Source organism: Aulonocara sp. 'chitande type north' Nkhata Bay, linkage group LG15 (assembly GCF_057382095.1).
Source record: "Aulonocara sp. 'chitande type north' Nkhata Bay isolate Kocher_YH1m ecotype deep benthic linkage group LG15, A_spYH_male_GT1.1, whole genome shotgun sequence".
Lineage (NCBI taxonomy): Eukaryota > Metazoa > Chordata > Actinopteri > Cichliformes > Cichlidae > Aulonocara > Aulonocara sp. 'chitande type north' Nkhata Bay.
The window spans coordinates 40,029,219-40,049,666 of NC_141358.1; the positions used below are offsets into that span (position 1 = coordinate 40,029,219).

A 20,448-nucleotide genomic window follows, 5' to 3' on the forward strand; every position below is an offset into this window, starting at 1 on the left:
TATTTGGGTCAGATATAAACCGAGTTTAGGTGTAGTTTATTTTCGTTGTGCTGACAGTTACAATAACTGTACTGCGTGCTAGCTAGCACCACGGAGTTTCTATACAGCTGTGCGCGCTAAGTTACTGATGTTGAACTTTATGACAGCCTCCCCTATTTTCAGGCGATAATGTAGGGGTGTAAACTTAAAATATCTGCTCGTTTTATCAAGAAGTCCCATATTTTATCAAGAAGTCCCATATCTCTCACGATGTTACTGCTAGCGCCGCATGGCAGCTAGTCGGCTAGCTGGCTAGGGCGGCTTGGCTGCCACCCAGGCCGGGCTGACTGATACCCAGGCCGGCTCACGCTCTCGTTTCACCGCCGCATGGCAGCTAGCTGGCTAGCGCGGCTTGGCTGCCACCCAGGTCGGGCTGGCTGACACCCAGGCTGGGCTGGCTGACACCCAGGCCCGCTCACGCTCTCGTGTCACCCCTAGTCTTTCGTGATGACTCTTGGTTGACTGCTGGACTTATTTTTCATTTATATGGGCTGGTGATTCGGTATGAGTGTCCGGTGAACTGAATGTCAGGTAAGACGTTATGTATATTTAAGGTAGTGACTGGAATAAGTCACAAGGTGTCGCTGTTGAGCTGCATATATGTTGTAAATTTTAGCAATTTTGACCATTTGTCCTCTGCAGGACACCGTAGTTCAGATTTCTCGTTCGCGTGGGCGCCATCTTGGTTCAGTGTTTACTGTGATGCGCAAAGGTAAGCACTGTCAGTGGCGAACTGCATTGGTTTTGTTTAAAAATAAGTGTTCCACTGTGTAAAATAGCGGTTTGTCATTTAAGCCGAGCATATATTTTGTTTATTGAGAGGTTCATGTATTGTCTGATGAGAGTATGAGACAAAGATATACTTTTCTTTCTTACTCTCATATAAAATATTTAGCTTTTATTAAATAGTTATCTGAATCTTACAACCAAAGTTTGTATAATAATACACAAGATTGGCTGTAGACCATTGTTAATCATTCAGAAAACTGTGGAAAAAAAAAAAAAAACACAAAAAGTGAATGAAAAGTGCATAAATATTTATTTTACGTGTTTGATGTGTGTGGCAGGGCGTGGTCTGCAGTGCCGCTGCAGGGGAGGTGGACCCACCTCAGTGATATCTGCAATCACGCCTCTCAGGTGTAAAGTCTGTGCTCTCTCTGCTTTTTTTTTTTTTTTTTTTTTTTTTTTGTATGTGTCGGGCTGTGAGATGAAAAGCTACAGCCGGCTGTGTGGGTACAGCAACTATGTGTGAAAAGTGGTCCATAACGTAATGCTTCAAAGTGTGTTCATGCAAACATTGTCGGGTCTGCTTATGAACCTCTGCGCACAGCGTCTACAAATTGGGGCTGTACGAAGTCACCTCATCTTTACACAAAACTGTAAGCTGTCATCTGTGAGGCGCGAGCGGTGTTTGGTTTTACCATAGTTCATGGTGGAGAATGGCTGCTCTGCTGAGTTTTGCTCTCTGTAGCCGTTTGAATGGCAAACTATACTGATTAGCGGCGGCATAGGCACACTTAAAATTTCTTCAGAAATTTTCGCTTTCTAGTTATTTTTATCATCTAAAGATTATTTTAAGTTTAATATTTAAATGGTAAATGGCCTGTATTTATATAGCGCTTTACTAGTCCCTAAGGACCCCAAAGCGCTTTACACATCCAGTCATTCACACACATTTATTTTGTTGATAAACTACCAAAAGTCCACAGCTATTTATTGTATGGTAGTGAGGAGGCTACATTACAATACACAGCTCTTTTAACATCTGTTTCTATTTTTTTCTGTACATTGATGTAGCAAATTTGTTCTGTATATGTGTTTATGTGAGCTGCTGAGGAATTTTCTATCTATCTGTCTGTCTATCTGTCCATCTGTCTAAAATGTGTGCATAGACTTTCTAAAACAGTCTTATCCTTGAGTGGATTTTGACCTAAACCACTTTTGACCTAAAAGTGGAACAATCCTGCATGTCAAAAATGTGATTCTTTGAGACGGTAAGGAAAAAAAGGTCTGATGCAGTCGCTTAGTTGGAGGGCTCGTTGAATCTAACAAAGACGGAGGGTCTCTGTGACCAGACTTCTACGACAGCTAGTAGTCAAGGAAGCCAACAAAGAGGAAATCTCTCCCTGCTCTTTAATTGCACTTTGGGCAGAAGATAAATCTCGCGGACGAGACAGGCGGGCGGCACCCCACTGCTGGTGGTCAGTTTACATTCAGGGTGATGTATGCAACAGTGCTGTAAGGCCAGAGAGCGCAGCCTGTGATATTTATCTGCCCAATTAGGGCCAGTATATCTCTGAGATGTCTGCCAGTGTTTCCCCCCCAGCAAATCAGTTTCACAGCCATCCCAACATTGATGAAGGTTATGCTGTATGATAAACACAGCCTAGAGGACAAGCACGCTTGTATCCACACACAAGTGAGAGAATTCTTATTTCTGTTGTGATTTACACCTCTGAGAACCAAATGTTTAACACCACAAAAGCCATGGGCTGACACGTCTAAGCCTGACTGACTGTGTGAACAGTCAGTCAGGCTTAGGGGGAGAACGATGCCAGAGTAGCACGCATGTTCACAATTCAAAAGTTCAAATCGGACGGCATGTGGCAGGAAAAACTGGGCAAGGACTGGGTAATGTATGCTCATGAAAATGAAATAGACATTTTCATTTGAAAAGCAATCAGGGTTTATATACGACTACGTATGACTTTTAAACAAACCAAAAGAAAAACAGTCAAAATCCCTCTGTTCTACCGAAGATCAGTCAGGTAGAAAAAACCAACAAAAGTCATAGTTGGAGCCACGTTAAAATCGTTTCTGGTAAGTTTTATTGATTACTCTTTGTTTCCCTGATCGTGTTTTAGTCGAGCAGGACCAGGACTCGACTGCTCAACTCCCTGCTCGACTTCCTGCAGGTATCTCTGTTTCTGCTCTGCAGTTACTGGTTCTACTGTGTCGATTGTCATCTCGCCGTGCCTCCCCGTCATCACCACAGTTGGTCACAGCAGTAAAATGTGTCCCTGATTTATCGTTATTTGGTTTGTCTGTTTTCTAAACTACTGACAGAGTAAACACTGATCAGCACTTAATACGAACTACTTGCAGGTGGGGTCAAGTTTAATTATTTAGGACATCACAACAGTAAATGGATTACTCTACATGTCTCATTCTCACATTCATACAAGACCTTTTTCCTACATCTAACTGCTTTTTATTTGATCATTAATCCCTCCTTCCTGCACTGAAAAAAACAACCAGACTAATCTGAGGTGTGTAAGCGGGAATAAGAATGTGTCACAGACAAAATTAAAAAAAGAAAAAGAAAAACAGCACGAGACGACAACAACAAGTGACTAATTTTGACAACTCAACAAACTCAAAGGTTCTCAGAAGTCTTAAATCATGATTTTATTGCACCTAATGAGACAAGATGAACAACATCACCCGCATCAAACGAGATGACGATGTGGAAACATAATGGGGAATTCAGTCTGCTAATTCTTCTAGCGTGGTATGCCTATATTGTTCCAGCACAAATGCTGTGACAATGTAAAACATGTCGAACTCACCATGACAACAGCCAGACATGAAGTTTAAGAAAAGGCTAATTAAAGAAAAAAGGCACTGAGAGTTAACAGCGAGGCTTTTTACTTGAATAAGACACAATTAACAGTTAAAAGAGAGGAAACTGGAATTAAAGCCTAATTAGGTCTTGGTTCAAATAAAGGCCAAGTTCCCGCTTTACCTGAAGTAAATAAAGCTTTGATTTAAGCAGCTACAGCTACCCATGATTCATTAAATCACTTTTCAAGTTTATTTCTATTATATTTTAATTAAATTATACATCTTATGCATGTTGACTCGTGTAATGTTTTCTCACATGCTCGACTCTTTTTAAAACAATTTTGGCCTTCCCGGCATTAAAGGTGTTATCTAAGCTGGAGTGTCTGTGCACTTTCACGACTCGAGGTAATTTATTGAATATTTATGGCTATCGGCAACAATGAGTGACAGCAGAGATTTATTTTTCCTGCCCATTAATCTAATGTTATCCACGAGTACAGGCATGCAGAGAACACATGAAAAAAACCAGAGGATAATTGAAGTGGGACACCATCCAAGAAAATTCACGGGGAGTAACTCTACATTCTGTGGTTTTCGGTGGAAACAAACCCATTACTATAATCTGGAGAATAAAGCTATACAGCGCATACATTTCAAAGTACAAAAAGTATAAAAATAAACATCACTCCATATTTTATTGTTAATAAAATAAAACCAGCATGCACAAGGCAATTACATTTTTACATAATAGATCACGTGGAATGTAATTTTGAGGAATTTACAGACGTAAAAAGTGACAACGTGGAGGTAAATTTCATGTTAAGCTCTTTTACCTGTGAATACCGTTCAAGGCTCCAAATGAAAGTTTTCTCCACTCAAGCTGCCTCTATTCTCTATTCTCTAGAGAAGACAGACGTGAGAGCTGAGCGGCTGACCTTTAACCTCACTCATTTTAATTAACAATGCCTAATATCAGCCATTTTCATAATGAGGATTCACTTTAGGCTCATGCAGATGCTCAACCAACTGCACACACGCGCACATGTGCATGCAGTTGTACAAATATATATTGCTGCATGCACGATGAGAGAAATTTACAAGAGCTTAGATAAAAATTCACAAACACAGACACCCACAGAGACACACACACACACACACACAAACGTGCAATGATTGGTGGCTAACTAAATGTCAGGGGCCATAATGGCAAATCTGTTCCTTTAGACGCACTCATATTCTCTCCACACTTTCCCCTGCAATATAAATGGCAGCCACATTGTTTCAGTGCATTATTATTCCACTGAGGCCTTGATACTCAGTTATTCCAGCTGATGCTGATTCACTATTCCCTGTTCATAGAACATCTTTTCACAGGCATTAGAAGCTATTGCAGTAATGTTGTCAAAGTGTCTGTTTTCCACTTTGATAGCAATCATCATGCAACAAGTCTTTCATCTAAAACTAGATAAAACTAGATAAGTCAATAATCTCAGTGTAATTCATCTTTTTTTAATTAAAATCAAATTTTATCTTAATAAAATTTCTAGTTGTAACAGTAATTCTAGCTCAGCTAAAATGTAACTTTGGTTAATGTGACTAAAAACATCAAGTGTAACACACTACAGCTATAAAATGCTCGGCATTGGTCTCCACATTGCTTTATATACATTGTTATACCTTAGTAGTGAAGAGTGTGTCGTTCCCACAACACTGCTTTCCTCCCGAGGTCCCCGCAGCTGTTGAAAGCAATGACTTACGCAAAGACTGGAAGTCCCTCTATATGCACGTAAACCAGTTCACAGAACTCCGATAATCACAGAATGTTTTCCTTCATCGTGTGCTTGAGCTTAGCGCAGCTGTACAGTAGGCGACAGTAGGCCTTCGTGCGAAGGCGTGTCACAGAGCGCAGTCGTCAAAGTTCAATCAGTTGAGTTGCAGGTTGAGTCCAACGCACACAGAGATAAAGATCATGTTTATTACTCATTTAAAAATAAAAAAGCTGCATTTCTGTCCTTATCGGCTGAAATGACTGCTTATACAGGAAAATTACTCCTCTGATTGTTCATTCCTTGTAACGCTTGTAGACTATTAGAGTAAATGTCTAATCTAATAGCAGCATTCAGTTTAATCTTCAGGTAAGCTGCATCGACTGTTGACAAAATGTCCCGCCGTGTTTCAGTTTCACTGAAATATGCAGAAGTTAACTTTAAACTTTTTAAGCTACTTGACATCGAGTTTAAAAGGAAAATTGTTTAACCAATATGTGCAGTGGGAGCAATCTGTTTGAAATTGAATCAAGAGCAAAGCAGAGCTAGGTTGCAATTACGTGTAAATTTTATAACATCGATGTCACTAATACTCAAGTGGAGTTTGTGACAGTCAGTGAAGGAGAAATGGCAACGCAAAGGCATTCGCTGTGTGGATTTTGTCACAGAGGTGCTTTAGCGATGCTTGACAGGACTGTATTTTCGGGCTCAGGTCACGAGAAAATGAAATCTTTTTTTTAAAAGCACCCAACAATTAATGAGACTGACAGAATCATAGCACATTACGAATAAACTGCGATTTGCTTGGTCTTTTTATGCCATGTAATTACACACTGCTTCTGCGCTGACATTAAAGAGAGGAGCTGCAACCGGAGGTTTAACCCTCCATTTCTCTTCTCGCTGTGAAACACTCTTTCCAGGCTGACTCACTCCATGGGCGTGGGCGACTTTTCACTGTGGATCCGCTTTGATCCATATTAATGTCCAAAGCATTTTCATCACATACAGGATTACTGCTCACATTTTTGAAAAACGTTAACCCCTACGAAGCAATACACCACGCCAGGGCAACATGTAAAATCCCACATGAAATCCTATATCTTTAGACATACTGCATTATGTGAACAAGATTTCTCTTAACAAATTCATGGTGATGAAACCTTGAAATGCATTTCCAATGCCTGTGTGAGCAGCTACTGATGGTGAAAGGAAGTATGCTTCTTTCCCCTTCCTCGCTGTGACAAGATATTCTTAGATGAGAGGTGCTGTGCATATTTAATGCATTATCACATCTACAATCTTAATTAACCGAGAGCGAGGAATAGAATGGCGGCCGAGGAGGAGGCCGCTTATGTGATGTACAGAAGGGGCGGGCTGGGCCTGATGCCAATCTTTCAGTATCCTGCATCAGATGCTGTTCGGGGGGGGGGATTGCTGCTAAGTTAGTGTAAGCGGGATGGAGAGAGGAGAATATGCAGACGAGGAAGAACAGCAGGGTTCACATGAACTAGTTACTTCATGGTCAGAGCATTTCGCATTCACTCAATAATCAGTGCACAGCCACAAGGCAGAGCCCATTTGGTTTAATCTTGTTAAGTCGAGTATTTGAAGAATGGTCTAACTGCTCGGCACCTGTGCCAAAAGTACCTGGAGGAAAACAGGGACCCTTTAGTAATTTAGCAGACCCCCTGTGGCCTTATGATCACTGCTTTTGGCTGAGATTACGTGAGAGAGAGAGGGTGAGCGGGCACTGGCACCTTCAGAGGACTGTTGTTGTGATTTCAATTTAAAAAAAAAAAAAAAGTAGATCTGGAGTTGAGCTGAGTTTAATCTTTGCATCACTCTGTGGAATATGAATATGCTTCTCTGCATCCGACAGACCCGCAGTCCTCTCATCTTCCTATTTTTGTTTTGGCGCACTGAGCTTACTCCATGTGCAATGACAACAAAGAGAAAATGTGGTGCCGAGACGGTGCCCTCGGCGTTGTGTGTCTCTGAGCTGTAATGCCAGTGCAATTCTGAACAATTTTTCCACCCACCTATCAGGGGCGCCGTTTGCAAAAAAGCTATGGGGGGTGGGAGGGGCACAGATGCAAATGTCTAATTTGCTGAGGTGACATAAGGTCTCTGAGGGGGATAAATGTCACACTGAGATTAAATGATTCTTAGAGAAGACAGCAAAGTCATATCCCACCTCTAGCCTCTAATAGAGCAGCATGTGATTCATGCATTAAGAAGCGTGACGATAACTAGAGATTCCTGGTGCCGTAGGTTCGGGTAAGGAGAAATCCCGAGGGATGCGACTCCAGAGAAGGAGGGAAAAAAATTCTCGTCTTTACCTCCGTCTTCATCCGCTCGTATAAAACTGACGTTATTTCTCATTGCCATAAATAATGTAAAGGTTTCTGCTGAGCGAGAGACGACTAAAAAGGAAACACATGGAGATTCAGTTTTTTTAAAAAAGAAGAAAAAAAGTAGAACAATTCCAAAAACAGCTTTACATATTTATCAAAGTTACAAACTTTCAGTGGGTTCTCAATTTGCCAAGTCATCATTGTTAAGGGACTGGTGAATTTTAAGGATTTATGAAGCGAAGCGTTGAACATTACTTCCATCTCCATCACAAGCTGTCCCTTAAAAATGTCCAACTTTTGGCAAATGTTCCTCGCTTGTATTTTAGCATTCGTCTTTTCTGCCCCACAGCTTGGTGAAATATTCAAATATCTCCATTTTCAAATCTGTAAATGACCGGATGCAAGAAAGCCACTCCCTGCACTGCAGACAAAGATATTCATTTCAGATAAGCATAATTGCTCGGTGGATCAACTACTCAAAGACCCAACCATGCACCTGAAATGAGTTGAGACCATTGCATATTTTCATGCAGTAATCCCTTCTTGCTCCAATTTTCCATGTTACTCTTCCATGGTGCACCGTCAAGCAAAGTAAAAACGCCCCAAAAAAATCCAACGCCATGAAATCCTTTTAAGTCAACTGTAACATTTGTGTTGCGGTATTAATAAATGTTGCATGCTTGGACTGAAAAGCTCAGATTAAAGTGTCTGTTTTTTTTTCTTAGCAAGTCTTCCCTTTCATTTCAGCAGATGAAAAAAACAGCATGCTCCCAGAAGCCTCTGCAACATGACAGAGCGGCTCCTCTGCTACATCTCATCTGTAAAGAAATCCTTCTGTTCTCGATGAGTGGGCTTAAGCATGTGTACACAACTACCACACAGTGACAGGTAAGGTTTCCCAGTGCACAGTTTTGACAAAGAAAATGAACTGAAGTACAATATGGTGTAAAATGGCAGAGATGCCAGAAGACCACACATATGCTTTGGGACAGAATGGCTGGCAATGTAATGAACCAAATTTTTTAACAAGCTCTAGCGACCTGTCAAAGACATGCCTATCGGCATTCATCAGCTGGAGGTAGTCATCTGTATTTCAGCATACTTCCTGCCTGCAGCTCCCTCTCAGATACACAGAGCTGTCTGTCCATTTGCCTGATGACTCAACAGATTTAGATACATAACACAATCAAAACGCCATCAAGCTTTACTGAAAGCTGATAGTACATTTAGGGATCTCCATGTTTTACACTTTTTCACATGATTATATCGTCCGCTCATCATCCATCAAGGAAACAGTGACCACATCCCTTCATATAGCGTTCAGATATTTTTGTTTTCTGCTATCACTACCCAGTCTTTGTCCTACACTACAGGTTTAACGAAGCTGCAGGCTCTCTGCTAAACAGCTTCTGTTCAGCCTCGTTATTGTTTATGTGAAATAAAATGCAGTTCTCAGACATCACTGACTTTGATGGTCAACATGTTACATTTGCGAACAACAGTTGCTATTTGTAGGTCAAACTTTTGCCAAATCTTAGCCATTATGTCACATCCATCAGGAATTCTAGCCATTCCAAGACTTATTATGCAGCTGACAGCTGGCACATTAGCTTCGGTTTGATTGTGGCCATATGGCCAGTGGTGAGGAGCTGCCATGACCCACAACACCCCTGGTAAGATTCCCATTACAAACTGTTCTTCGGAAAACCAACGCCTACAAAAACATGACGGTCGTGCAGCTCACATTACTGCCTGCCAAGCAGCTGATTACAGTTTATCACATACATATTCAGAAACATGGTGTACCTGTAAAATGTGGCCCGAGCAGGGAAAGCAACGCTATGTGCGTTCTGTCCATGTGAATATCAGCAAATAAAAGCAGTCTTCACTCTCTTCCCTCCACTCTAGTCAATCCTAGAATTGCTTATAACGGCTGCTCAAAGGGGCAAATTCAACAATGTGAACACAATAGGTTAGTGTAAAAAAAGTATGAGATTTTCTTATTATAACCTCCAGACAAAGGTGCTTTCATTATAACCTTTTGACCAGCAATTAGCCCTAACTTATAGGGATGTGTTGACCTTTTCTCTCCTGGTACCTAACCCCAAGCAGTCTTACTAATACCAGTGCCCATTTGCACCCCCCCATTAAAAATTTGCATTACACATCTTACTGCATGGATCTCATTGAAATTCCAGCTCCTAAAAGTTCAACATAAGAAGCACAATCATTCTGTATTACTGAGCTTACAGATATAATACAATTTCAAGCTTCTGTGTGCCTTTTCAAAATGACTTTTCCTAAAAAAAAACAAACTGCAGAAAATGTACTTTTCAGAAAAAGTTTGATGCGTCAACCTTTAATAAAGGCAACTGAATGCCAATGGCCACTTTTATTACCTACACAGGAAGGGACATGCAGAACAGTGTTTCGTGCCCCATCTTACTGATATGTGATCTACTTTATAAAATCAGTATTCAAGGCCAGTTTGAGGAATCTCTTTAAAGTGAACAGACACATTTCTAGAAGTAAATTCATCATTCGCTGAGAGGAAGCGAACGCCTGTGTGCTTGTGTTGGTGTGTGCGTGCGTCTGGGGGTGTATGCTTTCACTTGAGGAAACGCTAACAAGACTCAAGACTGCTGATGGACACATTGGCAGAGGCGGGATTTGCCCCTGTGACCTTTCAGCTATAGCACAGTGGCTATAACTGCAGAGGCGCTGCGGTGCTCTGAGGAGTTGACAAGTGCTGATAGAACTCTGCATTTATATTAAAGGTTTAAGCCTATCTTCATTAACAAACAATAAGTGAGGCTATGGACGCTCAATTTCTTGATGAGAGATTAAAAAGAAATTAGATAAGGTGCATTTGCACTAAAGACTTCTCATGACTCTGAGGGTACCAGCTCACCAGGGAGCTGCCCGGAGAACTACAAACTTTCAGGGCGCTTGTTTTTTTCTGCTTGCATTCGCACAGCCAATTATATTGACCTGTTTTTGCTTGCTGTTGTCATCTTTGTGAATGGTGGCACGCCCCACTCTGTGATGTTGTTTTAGCTTGCCGTGCACTCTTTAGTTTTAATTACCTGAGGCACACGCCGCAGCTGTAGTGGCTGGTGTGGAGACCCGCGTGTACGAGTAGGTCAGATTTACCACCTTTTAATTGATAGATGAGTGAAGCTCAAAGATTCCCAGATTATAGACAGGAAGCTGCTACAACGGCTTGAAAAGATGAGACTTTCTGGAGAAAACGCTTCAACTTCTTCTGTTTTACATCAGCACTGATTCAGCACACATAACATCCATCATTAAGAAGAAGACTGCAGGGAGTCAAGCGCCAGCATGAACAGTTATGGGGCTGTGATGTGGTCACAGTTGACGCAGGTAACAACAAACAGGAAGGTGACGACAGCAGAATCGGAAAGGCCGAGTTTCAACCAGAAAAGTTTTTCAGCAAAGTGACGACAACCGGCCCAAGAAGGAGGTTACACACTAAATCTAATCTGTAGCTCTATGCACTATCTATCCACCTGCTGTAACTTTATTATGCTAACCTGCACAGACGGATCAGCAGAGCTGTGTCGGTGCAGCTCCACAAAGTCAGTGCGATCTTTCACTTTCTTCTAATCCTGTCTCCGTTTGAGATTTACTGATGCCAAATATATCACGCTGACAGAAAAAATCTCATATTTTTCACGTGTTCTTATATGTAAGAATAAAACCTGGACTTCACTGTTGATTTCAGTTTTTGCCTCCAACTTTCACTCAGATAGCTGATGTTTACCTGCAATTTTGTCTGCAGGTTTGCCAGAAAGTTACAATCAACTAAAAGATTTTTCTATGAAACGTTGTACTTTGTGGACTGACACGAAAATGGATGGGGTGGAGTCCGTCCTCCAAAATAGGACCTATAAAAAAGTACCAGGAGTATAGCATTTAAATTCTGTGACCCTTTAAAACCGACAGGATTGTTAGGATTGTTAACCAAAGGCCATTTTTGAACGGCAGTACAGTGAATGCGCTCTCATCAGCAGCCAAACAAGCACAATTGTTCAAACACCACTTTGTACCTTCGAAACCAACCTTAGTTGCCGCTCTACGCCCACACAGTTTAATATTTGCACACTACAGGCAGCAGATTAAGAAATTTGGGGAAACAGACTGTTTTAAAAGCGCGCTGCTTTCATGTTGTGCTGTTTGTTGAACAGGGACGGACACCTGAGAAGGTAAACAGTGATTTGTTTTGACTACTCTTCTTATCCCCGGCGAAAAGTGCTACCTCACAGGATAGCAGTTTACAGAAGCGCCGTCCGTGCTGTTTGCGAATTGATGTGACTCTTTTTTTTTCTTTTCCAAACCCTAGTGCTCTTGTACCAGTTTAACGTGGATAAAGGCGAAACAAATATTTTCAATTACGGCTCACAACAAACAAATCAAACTGCAGGTAGGATCACATGCCTGAAAAGAATTTTCATAAGCTCTCTCCATATGTCACAACAGAGACGCCAGCTGGAGAGCTATTTCCACTTGCACATTTCACATATCACTGCTCAAACTTCAGTGCTCCTGACCCTCACCTCTTCTATTAATACTGTGCTGCTTGTGCGGAGGTGTGCAACATTATGTTTTCATAAATTAATCCTTAACTTGGCTAGGCTTAAAGCAGAATGAGAATAATTTGTTGTGCATTTTCAATTAATCTGATACCTGCCGAGGGGTGTGTGTGTGTGTGTGAATGTAGGCCAGGAGACAATGTTGTGAAATAAATATTAGGATTAAGAGAGAGACATTTTTTAATGAAATCTTCACATCAGCCTAGAAAAGAAACATAACACGGGTGGGCCCATTAAAATCCCTAAAAAAATGCACGCTGCCCGAGATAAAGCCCAATGCAGACAACCTCTAAAAAGCTCAGTGCCAGCACATTTGTGTCGAAAACTAAAATTCACAACATTATCGTCTGCTAAGCAATGCATAGTGCATATATAGCATATCAGCAAGTACAGGATGTAGTTAAAAGTTATCAGAATTGGATCTCTTTTTGTTTTGCCTGCTGCGACAAAATCCAGAGAGGCCTGATTAAAGCTACTTTGCCTCCAGTAATTTAAACCAACCGGCTTTTTGCTGCATGGCCTGCGGGCATACAATGTACCTTAAAATGTCGGTTTCCCGTCACCGAAGCAATTTCTCAAGCCTTTGCCTTTGTGAGCAAGACATAAGGTGTTAGATCAGAAAAAGGCACAGGACGGAAGCTGCAGCTCGCTTTTTGTGATGCTTGAAAACTCTGCGCCTACGATTTAAACAACCAAAATTGAACTGCAGATATGTGCAGACAACTGAAACACGTGCATGCTTGGAAATGGAACAATGTAAGTTATGATAATCACCAACATATACATATGCTACACACAGACAAAGTAAAGAACACGCATGGCCTGCACGCACCTTTTACAATGAGGTTGAGGAGCTTTGGCCGTGGGTTACGTTCACTCTGAATCGAGCATGTGTAAAGGCCATCATCAGTTACATCCACTTTCTGTATCTGAAGGCTGTACTCATGTTTGTCTCCAACACTGGACACTATGGACACACGTGGATCCACAGACCACTTGTCATTCCCTGCGAATATGATGCTTGAGCGGTTCAGCCAGGCTCCTTTAGAGATCCCATCCAACAAGTAGCACCTGGATCAACAAAAAAAGACACATTTAGATTTACTTGGAAAAACACATCCGTCTCATCATCTTTGCTGAAGAATGTCTTTGACTTATTAGCAATGTCTAGAAAATGTCACCTTTCTTGACAAATATTACTGTCTTCCTATTTAGAAGACACCTCCTGCTGTTTATTATTTTTTTAACTCAGAAAACAGGTGAAATCTTTAATGTGCCAAAAAGCGAGTCTCACAAAATACAGAAATCTCATCAACTTTACAAAGTGATTTAACATGTAAGAAGTTCAAGGTTGCTTTGAGATTTGATTTGTTTTGAGACTAAATTATCCCAAAGCCATCAGAATAACAAAGACTGCGCTGTTGTTGACACTCTAAACAAGTTCAAAGTGAAATTCTTTGTCACATTTTCAGTGGCATTTTAACAGTTAAGTGTTAATAGGCATCTTTATACTTAAGCAGTTGACTGACTGAAGGTGCGTCTGACTTAATTTAAGGCAAACTGATGAGTTTTATGACAAAAAGACACAAACTACAGCAGTCAGAAAAGAAACACTTGGAACTGTACTCCAAACAGAGTCCGAGCAGATTGTGAGTGCCTGTTGCCCTAACACACGCCCATGTGCGAAGAGCAGCACTGTTGACAGTCTAGAGATTCAAACCTTCAACCTTTGCATCACCAGGTAAGGTTACTTACTGACTGCAATGGGGAGACATGGTTGTCAACACACCTTGCCAGAAACTTAGACAATGACATAGCGTGTGCCAAACTGAGATATGTTTGTGTCTTTGAAGGCAGGAATCTTAAAGTATTCAAAATGGGAAACAGGGATGGGCAAAATTATAGGATGATATTTCAAGGAAATTAGATGTTTCTGGTATTTCTGACAGTATAGAAAAGAAAATAGTGAACGATGCTTTATCAGTGATTGCAACATGCAGGAAGCGGCATCTTTTACAGCAAGTAAAATAAAGGGCATTTCCTTCCTTCTTTTCCAATCAGTTACTGTTAATGAAAACTACCTAATTTGAAGTGTGAATCTGCTGCTACAGGGTGCCAGCAAGGGCAGCCTTGTGGTGGTATATTAATGTGTGTCTTAAAGTGTCATATTTAGATATCATTGCCATAGCAACACCTTGTGTTTGCAGAACAGCGAGACAAGCCCAGGCATGTCTGCCAGCAAGAGCCACATATTACGTCTCAAATGACGATTTAGTAGCTAAAAGGAAGTTACTTGAACAACGGTGATTTGAAAAATGTGCAAGAAAACTGCTCCTGCAGTCGATTCTGTTCCACGACTTGAGACAAACACACAACATCGTGCACAATCAGGCAACAAAGAGATACTAGCAGCTGGTGATGTGCGACCCAAATGTAAACAATGAACTGAACCAAGCATCGCTGGAGCACTTGATAGCAGCGCTCCAGGAAGAGAAAACGGTGAATGGAAATTACTGGCACGGTTACTTTAAGCAGCTGGTTCAAACGTTTGACCCAAGATAAAACAGTTTAGGTCAAATATATTTTTCAATATTATTATGTGATAATATCCTGAAGCTCCTGAAGAGTTCAAAGATTAAGTTAGTTTAGTTATTCTTAAATGCTAATTGTTCAATAATATTTAGGCTACTTTGGTCCACACGTTTGATTTAGGCTGTCACTGGAATTATTACTGTGTCACTGATATTGCATATCATGCTGTTGGTGGTGTTACTTTATTTCAACAGATTCACCAAATTATTGTAATTATTGTATTAATATTGTAGGAACCCAGGTAGTGTTTTTCCTGGAAAAACTGGGATATTGCATGTTGGGTTGAGCTTTTTAACCAGTAACCAGTTAATCAGTAATTTCTGTTCACCATCTGATCTTCCTGTCATACAGAGCACATCTAGCAAGTGCTCCAGCCATGCTCATTTAAGTCATTTGTTTACTTCTGGCAAATCACCAGATGCTAGAATCACTTCCTTTGTACTGGTTGTACTCGACAGTCTGTACACCAGCCTTCAAAAAGCACAATGCCTTGTTGGAGGTAAAAGTAAAAGGAGGTTAAAGTAGCTCTCTTTTTAATACATATGTGTGTGTGTGTGTGTTTATTGTTTGTTTAGGTTCATTAAGTTATTCTAGCTCATTTGTTATTGTATTACCCTTGTGTTAAGTCTCCCTTGCCCTTCATGTGTTTATGTCTGTGTGTCTTATGTTGTCAAGTTCATGTTGTCGTTTCTGTCATCTTCCCCTGTACTCAGTCTCCCTGGTTCGTGCGCCTACCCGTTATGTGTCATGTCTGTGTGGCTCTTGTTGTCTAGTTCGTTTCATGTCTATGTCTCCGTGTTTCCTGTTTTATTTTGAAAGAGTCTGTTCTTTGTTCACTGCATTTAATTTACTCTCCCCTGTGTTGTCATTGTTTCATTCTAGTCAGCTGTGTGCCCATGTGTCTCCACTTCCCCATATCACCTCATGTGTGTATTTGGTCCTCAGCCTTGCTGTGTTCAGTGTCGCGTCGTCTGTGTTCTCACCCACCATGTTTGTATTCATAGTTCTCTGTGGCATCATAATGCCAGTTTCCCAGTTTAGTTATAGTTTAGTTTCGTCACTGTGCTTCTGCCTTGTTTGACCCACATGTCATCAGCCAAAATAAAGGCTCGCTTTTCGTTTGAACTCAGTTTCGTGTCTGCACCTGAGTCCTCCACACACTCTCCACTCGGTCTGCCACTGCGGATCGTGACACATATATACATATATGAAAACATTATATATGCTCAAGTTTCATAGTGTTAGATTTTATTATACAGTAGTGTCTGTGTTTGCAGCACTAACTGAAAACTGCATCGACAAACCATGGCCAGTCATTTTTGGCAGTTTTCAGTGGATCACTTTGAAATATTGGAGGGAGCAGTGGAACAAGAAAGAGCTCCCACAGTGTGCATTTGATGTAGGGTGCAGGTACACGACCACCACCACCACCTTCTTAGATAGGTAACCAACTTCCACTCTCGTTGAGCCCTGCTGTTTATAGACTCATGCTATGTGCAGCATAAGATCACATCACGGTCCCACCCAGAGTGGAAAAGGCCAGCTATTGCCTGATTTTCTTTTCCAATTACAACACCGTAGTTTGTGTTCCTGCCTCCTGTATTGTGTGATCTGCAGTTTTAAGCCTCATGTACAGCTAGCAGAAGGAACTACAGGTACAGCTGAATCAACAAGGACTGAAATATTTTAAACACTGAAAACGAGGCAACTGGAACACAACAAAAATAAATTAGTATTACTTTTTCTGTTCAATGTTGCAATTTAGATTATTTAACATGATTAGTTATAAAAGCATACACCGTCATCTCTGATCAAAACTGGCACAACATCAACCTTAAACAGACAGGTACTCAGGTTGGTTCCATGTAGAACAGAGATCTAGCCACACGTCTCTTGCAAAGTGAGAAATATCAATCAAATTATTCTGAAAGAATTAAATGCATGTGTCTTCATTCTTTGTAACTAATTTGCTAAATGATTGCAAACAGAGAACCATTAACCCCTTATTCATGTACACAGATTATTATTACCAGAGAATGTTTTTTCACATGTAAACGACACTTTAAAGCTGGTAAGGTTTAAGCCTATCTGCATTAATTCTCTATCATTTTTTCCATTGTGAAATGAACGTGTTGGGCTGTTACATCCACTGTAACGCCATAAGCCTTCCCCTGATGTCAGGATCATAAACCCTGTGATGCCGCTGTTTTTGTCTGAAGTTGGTTACCTCAGCAGGATGAGAAATGAACCCCAGAGAAAGAGATCGTGAATTTGAGTCAGGGGTGAAAGTGGGCTGGAACAATCTGTAACGGCGTTCTGGCACCTTCAATTAACGAGCATTTAAATCTGATAGGCAGGTTAATGTTTATGTCGATGAGTTCATTTTTTGTGTCCTGTAGTCTGGAGTTACTCCAGTGACAGCAAGGAGATACTTTCTCAATAATAAGAAAATAATCATATCCCACAGGACTGCCCATTTTTTCCTCTCATGCATGTGAGCTGGTGTAGATGTAAATGCAGTTGGTCGCAGTACTTCAGGATTTAGCTGGACGAGAAGCATAAACAGAATAAAGTTCTTTGAAGTTACAGATAATATAAAATGCAAATAAATGTTCTTTATTTCCCAGGGAGAGGAAAAGAAAGTTTATAAGTGACACTGTCAGAGACTGAGAAAGATGTAAGAAACACAGGAAAGGGAATGGAGGTAAAGACTTCTCGGCACATGAAATCTGATAAAGTGGAAATTTAAACCTTTCATGTAATGTCCTCATTCCTTTTAGAGCTTTTAAATCAGATACTTGAGCTATAAATTATGTGCGGATTAAATTGCGCTTTTCCATAGTACAAGTATACTAATTTTGTGTTATTCAAAGGTTGCATGAAAATGCCAGGCAGTTTAGTGTTGGTTACACTGCTTAGTTTGTAGTAATGTGGTGAATAACGTCTCCACCATAGGCTGGACTGGTACAGAGCACCCTGTTCATGGTAAATGGTAGGTTAGGTCAAACGTAGACAATCAAATATATATAATAAATCATTATTATTTAGGGCAATGATCATGACACCCAATTCTACTTTTTATATGCCCGTTATAGTGTCTAAGGATTGGAAATCAGCCATGTAGCTCATGAATCATCTGCTTATATCTTGTTGAACTGTGAAAGTGAAAGTGCTAAACCTGTGAAAAGCAGTGAATACAGGAGTAGCAGCACAGGTCACAGCCTGTACACAAAGAAACATCTATATCACAAAACAAGCAAATATTTGACTTATTTCTAAGTAATTCACTTCTTCATACTACACCGCTACACCCGACCTTGGGGGTCCCCACCTGCACAATCCCAGTTTAACCCCTACGTGTTTCACTCTTCCTAGAACATCTAAGCATGAACCAGCAATGTTCAGTAAGTAATAAATACAGCTGGGAATATTTTTCAACCATAACAAGACATTGACCAAAGACCACCAGCTGATGTTTATTTAACGCTGAAATTATATGTTGGATACAGTTTCTGAATTTAAAAAACTTTTTAGGGACTTTTTAATCTTTTGGTTGGGGACACTGTGGGGCGTTTGCTGGTACCGAGTGGGGCAAAGGAACAGTGTCACATTCCTCAGAGACCTGCTTGTATCTTGTTGGCAGCAATGATTTCTAAACAGATATAATTCCAGACAAGTGTTCACAGTCCTTCCATGGGATGACTTTCAAAAACCTCGGGACTTCCTCTAGTTAGATCTTGTTCACTAAAGGCTCTCTTTCAGTCTTCTTGGCTATCTGAATTATTGTTTTTGTTTTTAATAACTGGACGTGAAAATTGTAACATTTAAAATAAATATGATTACAACTTAAACATACAAGGTATAGTCCTCCACAGACGATGATGCAACCTTCAGTTTACTCAACGTGGTTTATAAGAGCATGCTCCGATGCCTGAGAGACCAGCACCAACACAGGTTATGTTTAGCTTCAGTAAAGGTTACAACATGGGGATAAGCACTCTCACAAGCCCAGTGCTGACTGTAGTTAAGAAATCGCATCATATTCTGTAACGAATACTGTAATAATGAGCAGGAAAAGAGGCAATCAAGTTTGGCTCTTTAGCCGTTGTCAACATGCCACGCAGACTGCCAGCACCAGTAGTAAACCCACCGAGGAAATCAGTTTGGCACTAACCACAAAGCTCTTTACTCCCTATGCCAAAAAAGTGTCTGTCAGGAAAGCGGGTAGAGGACAATGGTTTCGTCCACGCTGGTTCTCCCCTTAGAGAAAGCATTGCTGCATTGTGACAAATAAGTGGCAAACAATGTGAGAGTGGGTAAAATTAAATAAGCACAAGAGAGAAGTGCAGATCCTGTGGAGAGCCCACACAGACCTGTCAGTTAGTTAGCCCATTGACCACCTGAGCCACGGTGTTCCTTGCCCTCAGGCAAGATTTACTGAAGGAGCCTCAAGGCAGGTTTCACTCCGTTTCTGAGTTTTTTTTGCTTTTCAACAAAATAAGAATTCACTTGTACACTAGATTTTAGAGATGTGCTGATTATTTAATGTGCTGTATTCACATAATGGCAGATTTGTGGGCTTCAAGTGGCAAATTCATTACTCGGATTGACCGTGGTCGATACTAAATCGCATTACGGTGACATAAAGCCAATTTTTAATGTATTTTCAGCTGAGAGAAGTGTTGGGAGGCTTGATGCCTACATGTATGATCACAGCCCTTCAGTGACTTATAATTTAACACACTTTGGCGGGACTAGTAGGAGTGTTCAATGAACCTGTGTGCAGCCCACTAATGTGGACTACTTGTCAACAACTTCCAAGACTTTCATCATTATATTCTTGTAAAACAGGGTCGCCATAGAAAACATAGTCTCCAGTGTAGCTGCTATTGATTTTTATGTTTTCTCACCTAAAATTGTCCTTTCAGAATCACTCACGCTGGCTTCATGGGTGGCTGTTAAAAAAGTCTCCTCTTCAGAAGAGATCAGAAGCTCTGGTCAGCTTTGTATAGATGCCAGTTACAATGCACTTTAACAGTGACAGGCTTTTAAGGCTTGAAAAATTATCAAAAGGTCTCAAAACACTGCTGCAGCACAGGCTTCGTCTAGCTGTATAAACCACTTATACTGCTATCCATTGGTACCATAAGACATGCATTTCTTTGTTGTGGTCATATAAACTGCTGATATGGTTGTTGTTCTGCTGTTTTTGAAGAGGAAACTAACTTTTAACAACCACCTTTCAAGCATAGATTTCGGGGGAAACCTTTACTTTAACAAAGCCACGCAGCTAAAACTATGGCCTGCGGACACATATAACAGAGCCAGGATCTCTACAAGGAGTTTTGATATTATTTCTTCTTCATCTTGATGACCCAGGCCTCGATGTTCTTGCACTGGTTTTTCCAGTTTGCTTATCACCGTTGAGTGCCTTTGCACTCTTTCTGCAGAAATCATTATTGTTATCTCGCTGTCATCTTTCACCACAGAGCTAAAGCGATGCCCGTATTTGTTCATCTG

At 40.8% G+C, this 20,448-nt stretch overlaps 1 protein-coding gene across 3 annotated transcripts in view; it reads right to left on the reverse strand.

Annotated features, from left to right (window-relative positions):
* Positions 1-20,448, reverse strand: part of negr1 (neuronal growth regulator 1) — a 177,525-nt gene that overhangs the window by 105,773 nt on the left and 51,304 nt on the right. For all 3 annotated transcript variants that reach the window (XM_086263406.1, XM_086263407.1, XM_086263408.1), the window contains exon 2: positions 13,169-13,407. In XM_086263406.1, the coding sequence (XP_086119532.1) occupies positions 13,169-13,407 (239 nt within the window). The remainder of the gene's footprint in view (positions 1-13,168; positions 13,408-20,448) is intronic.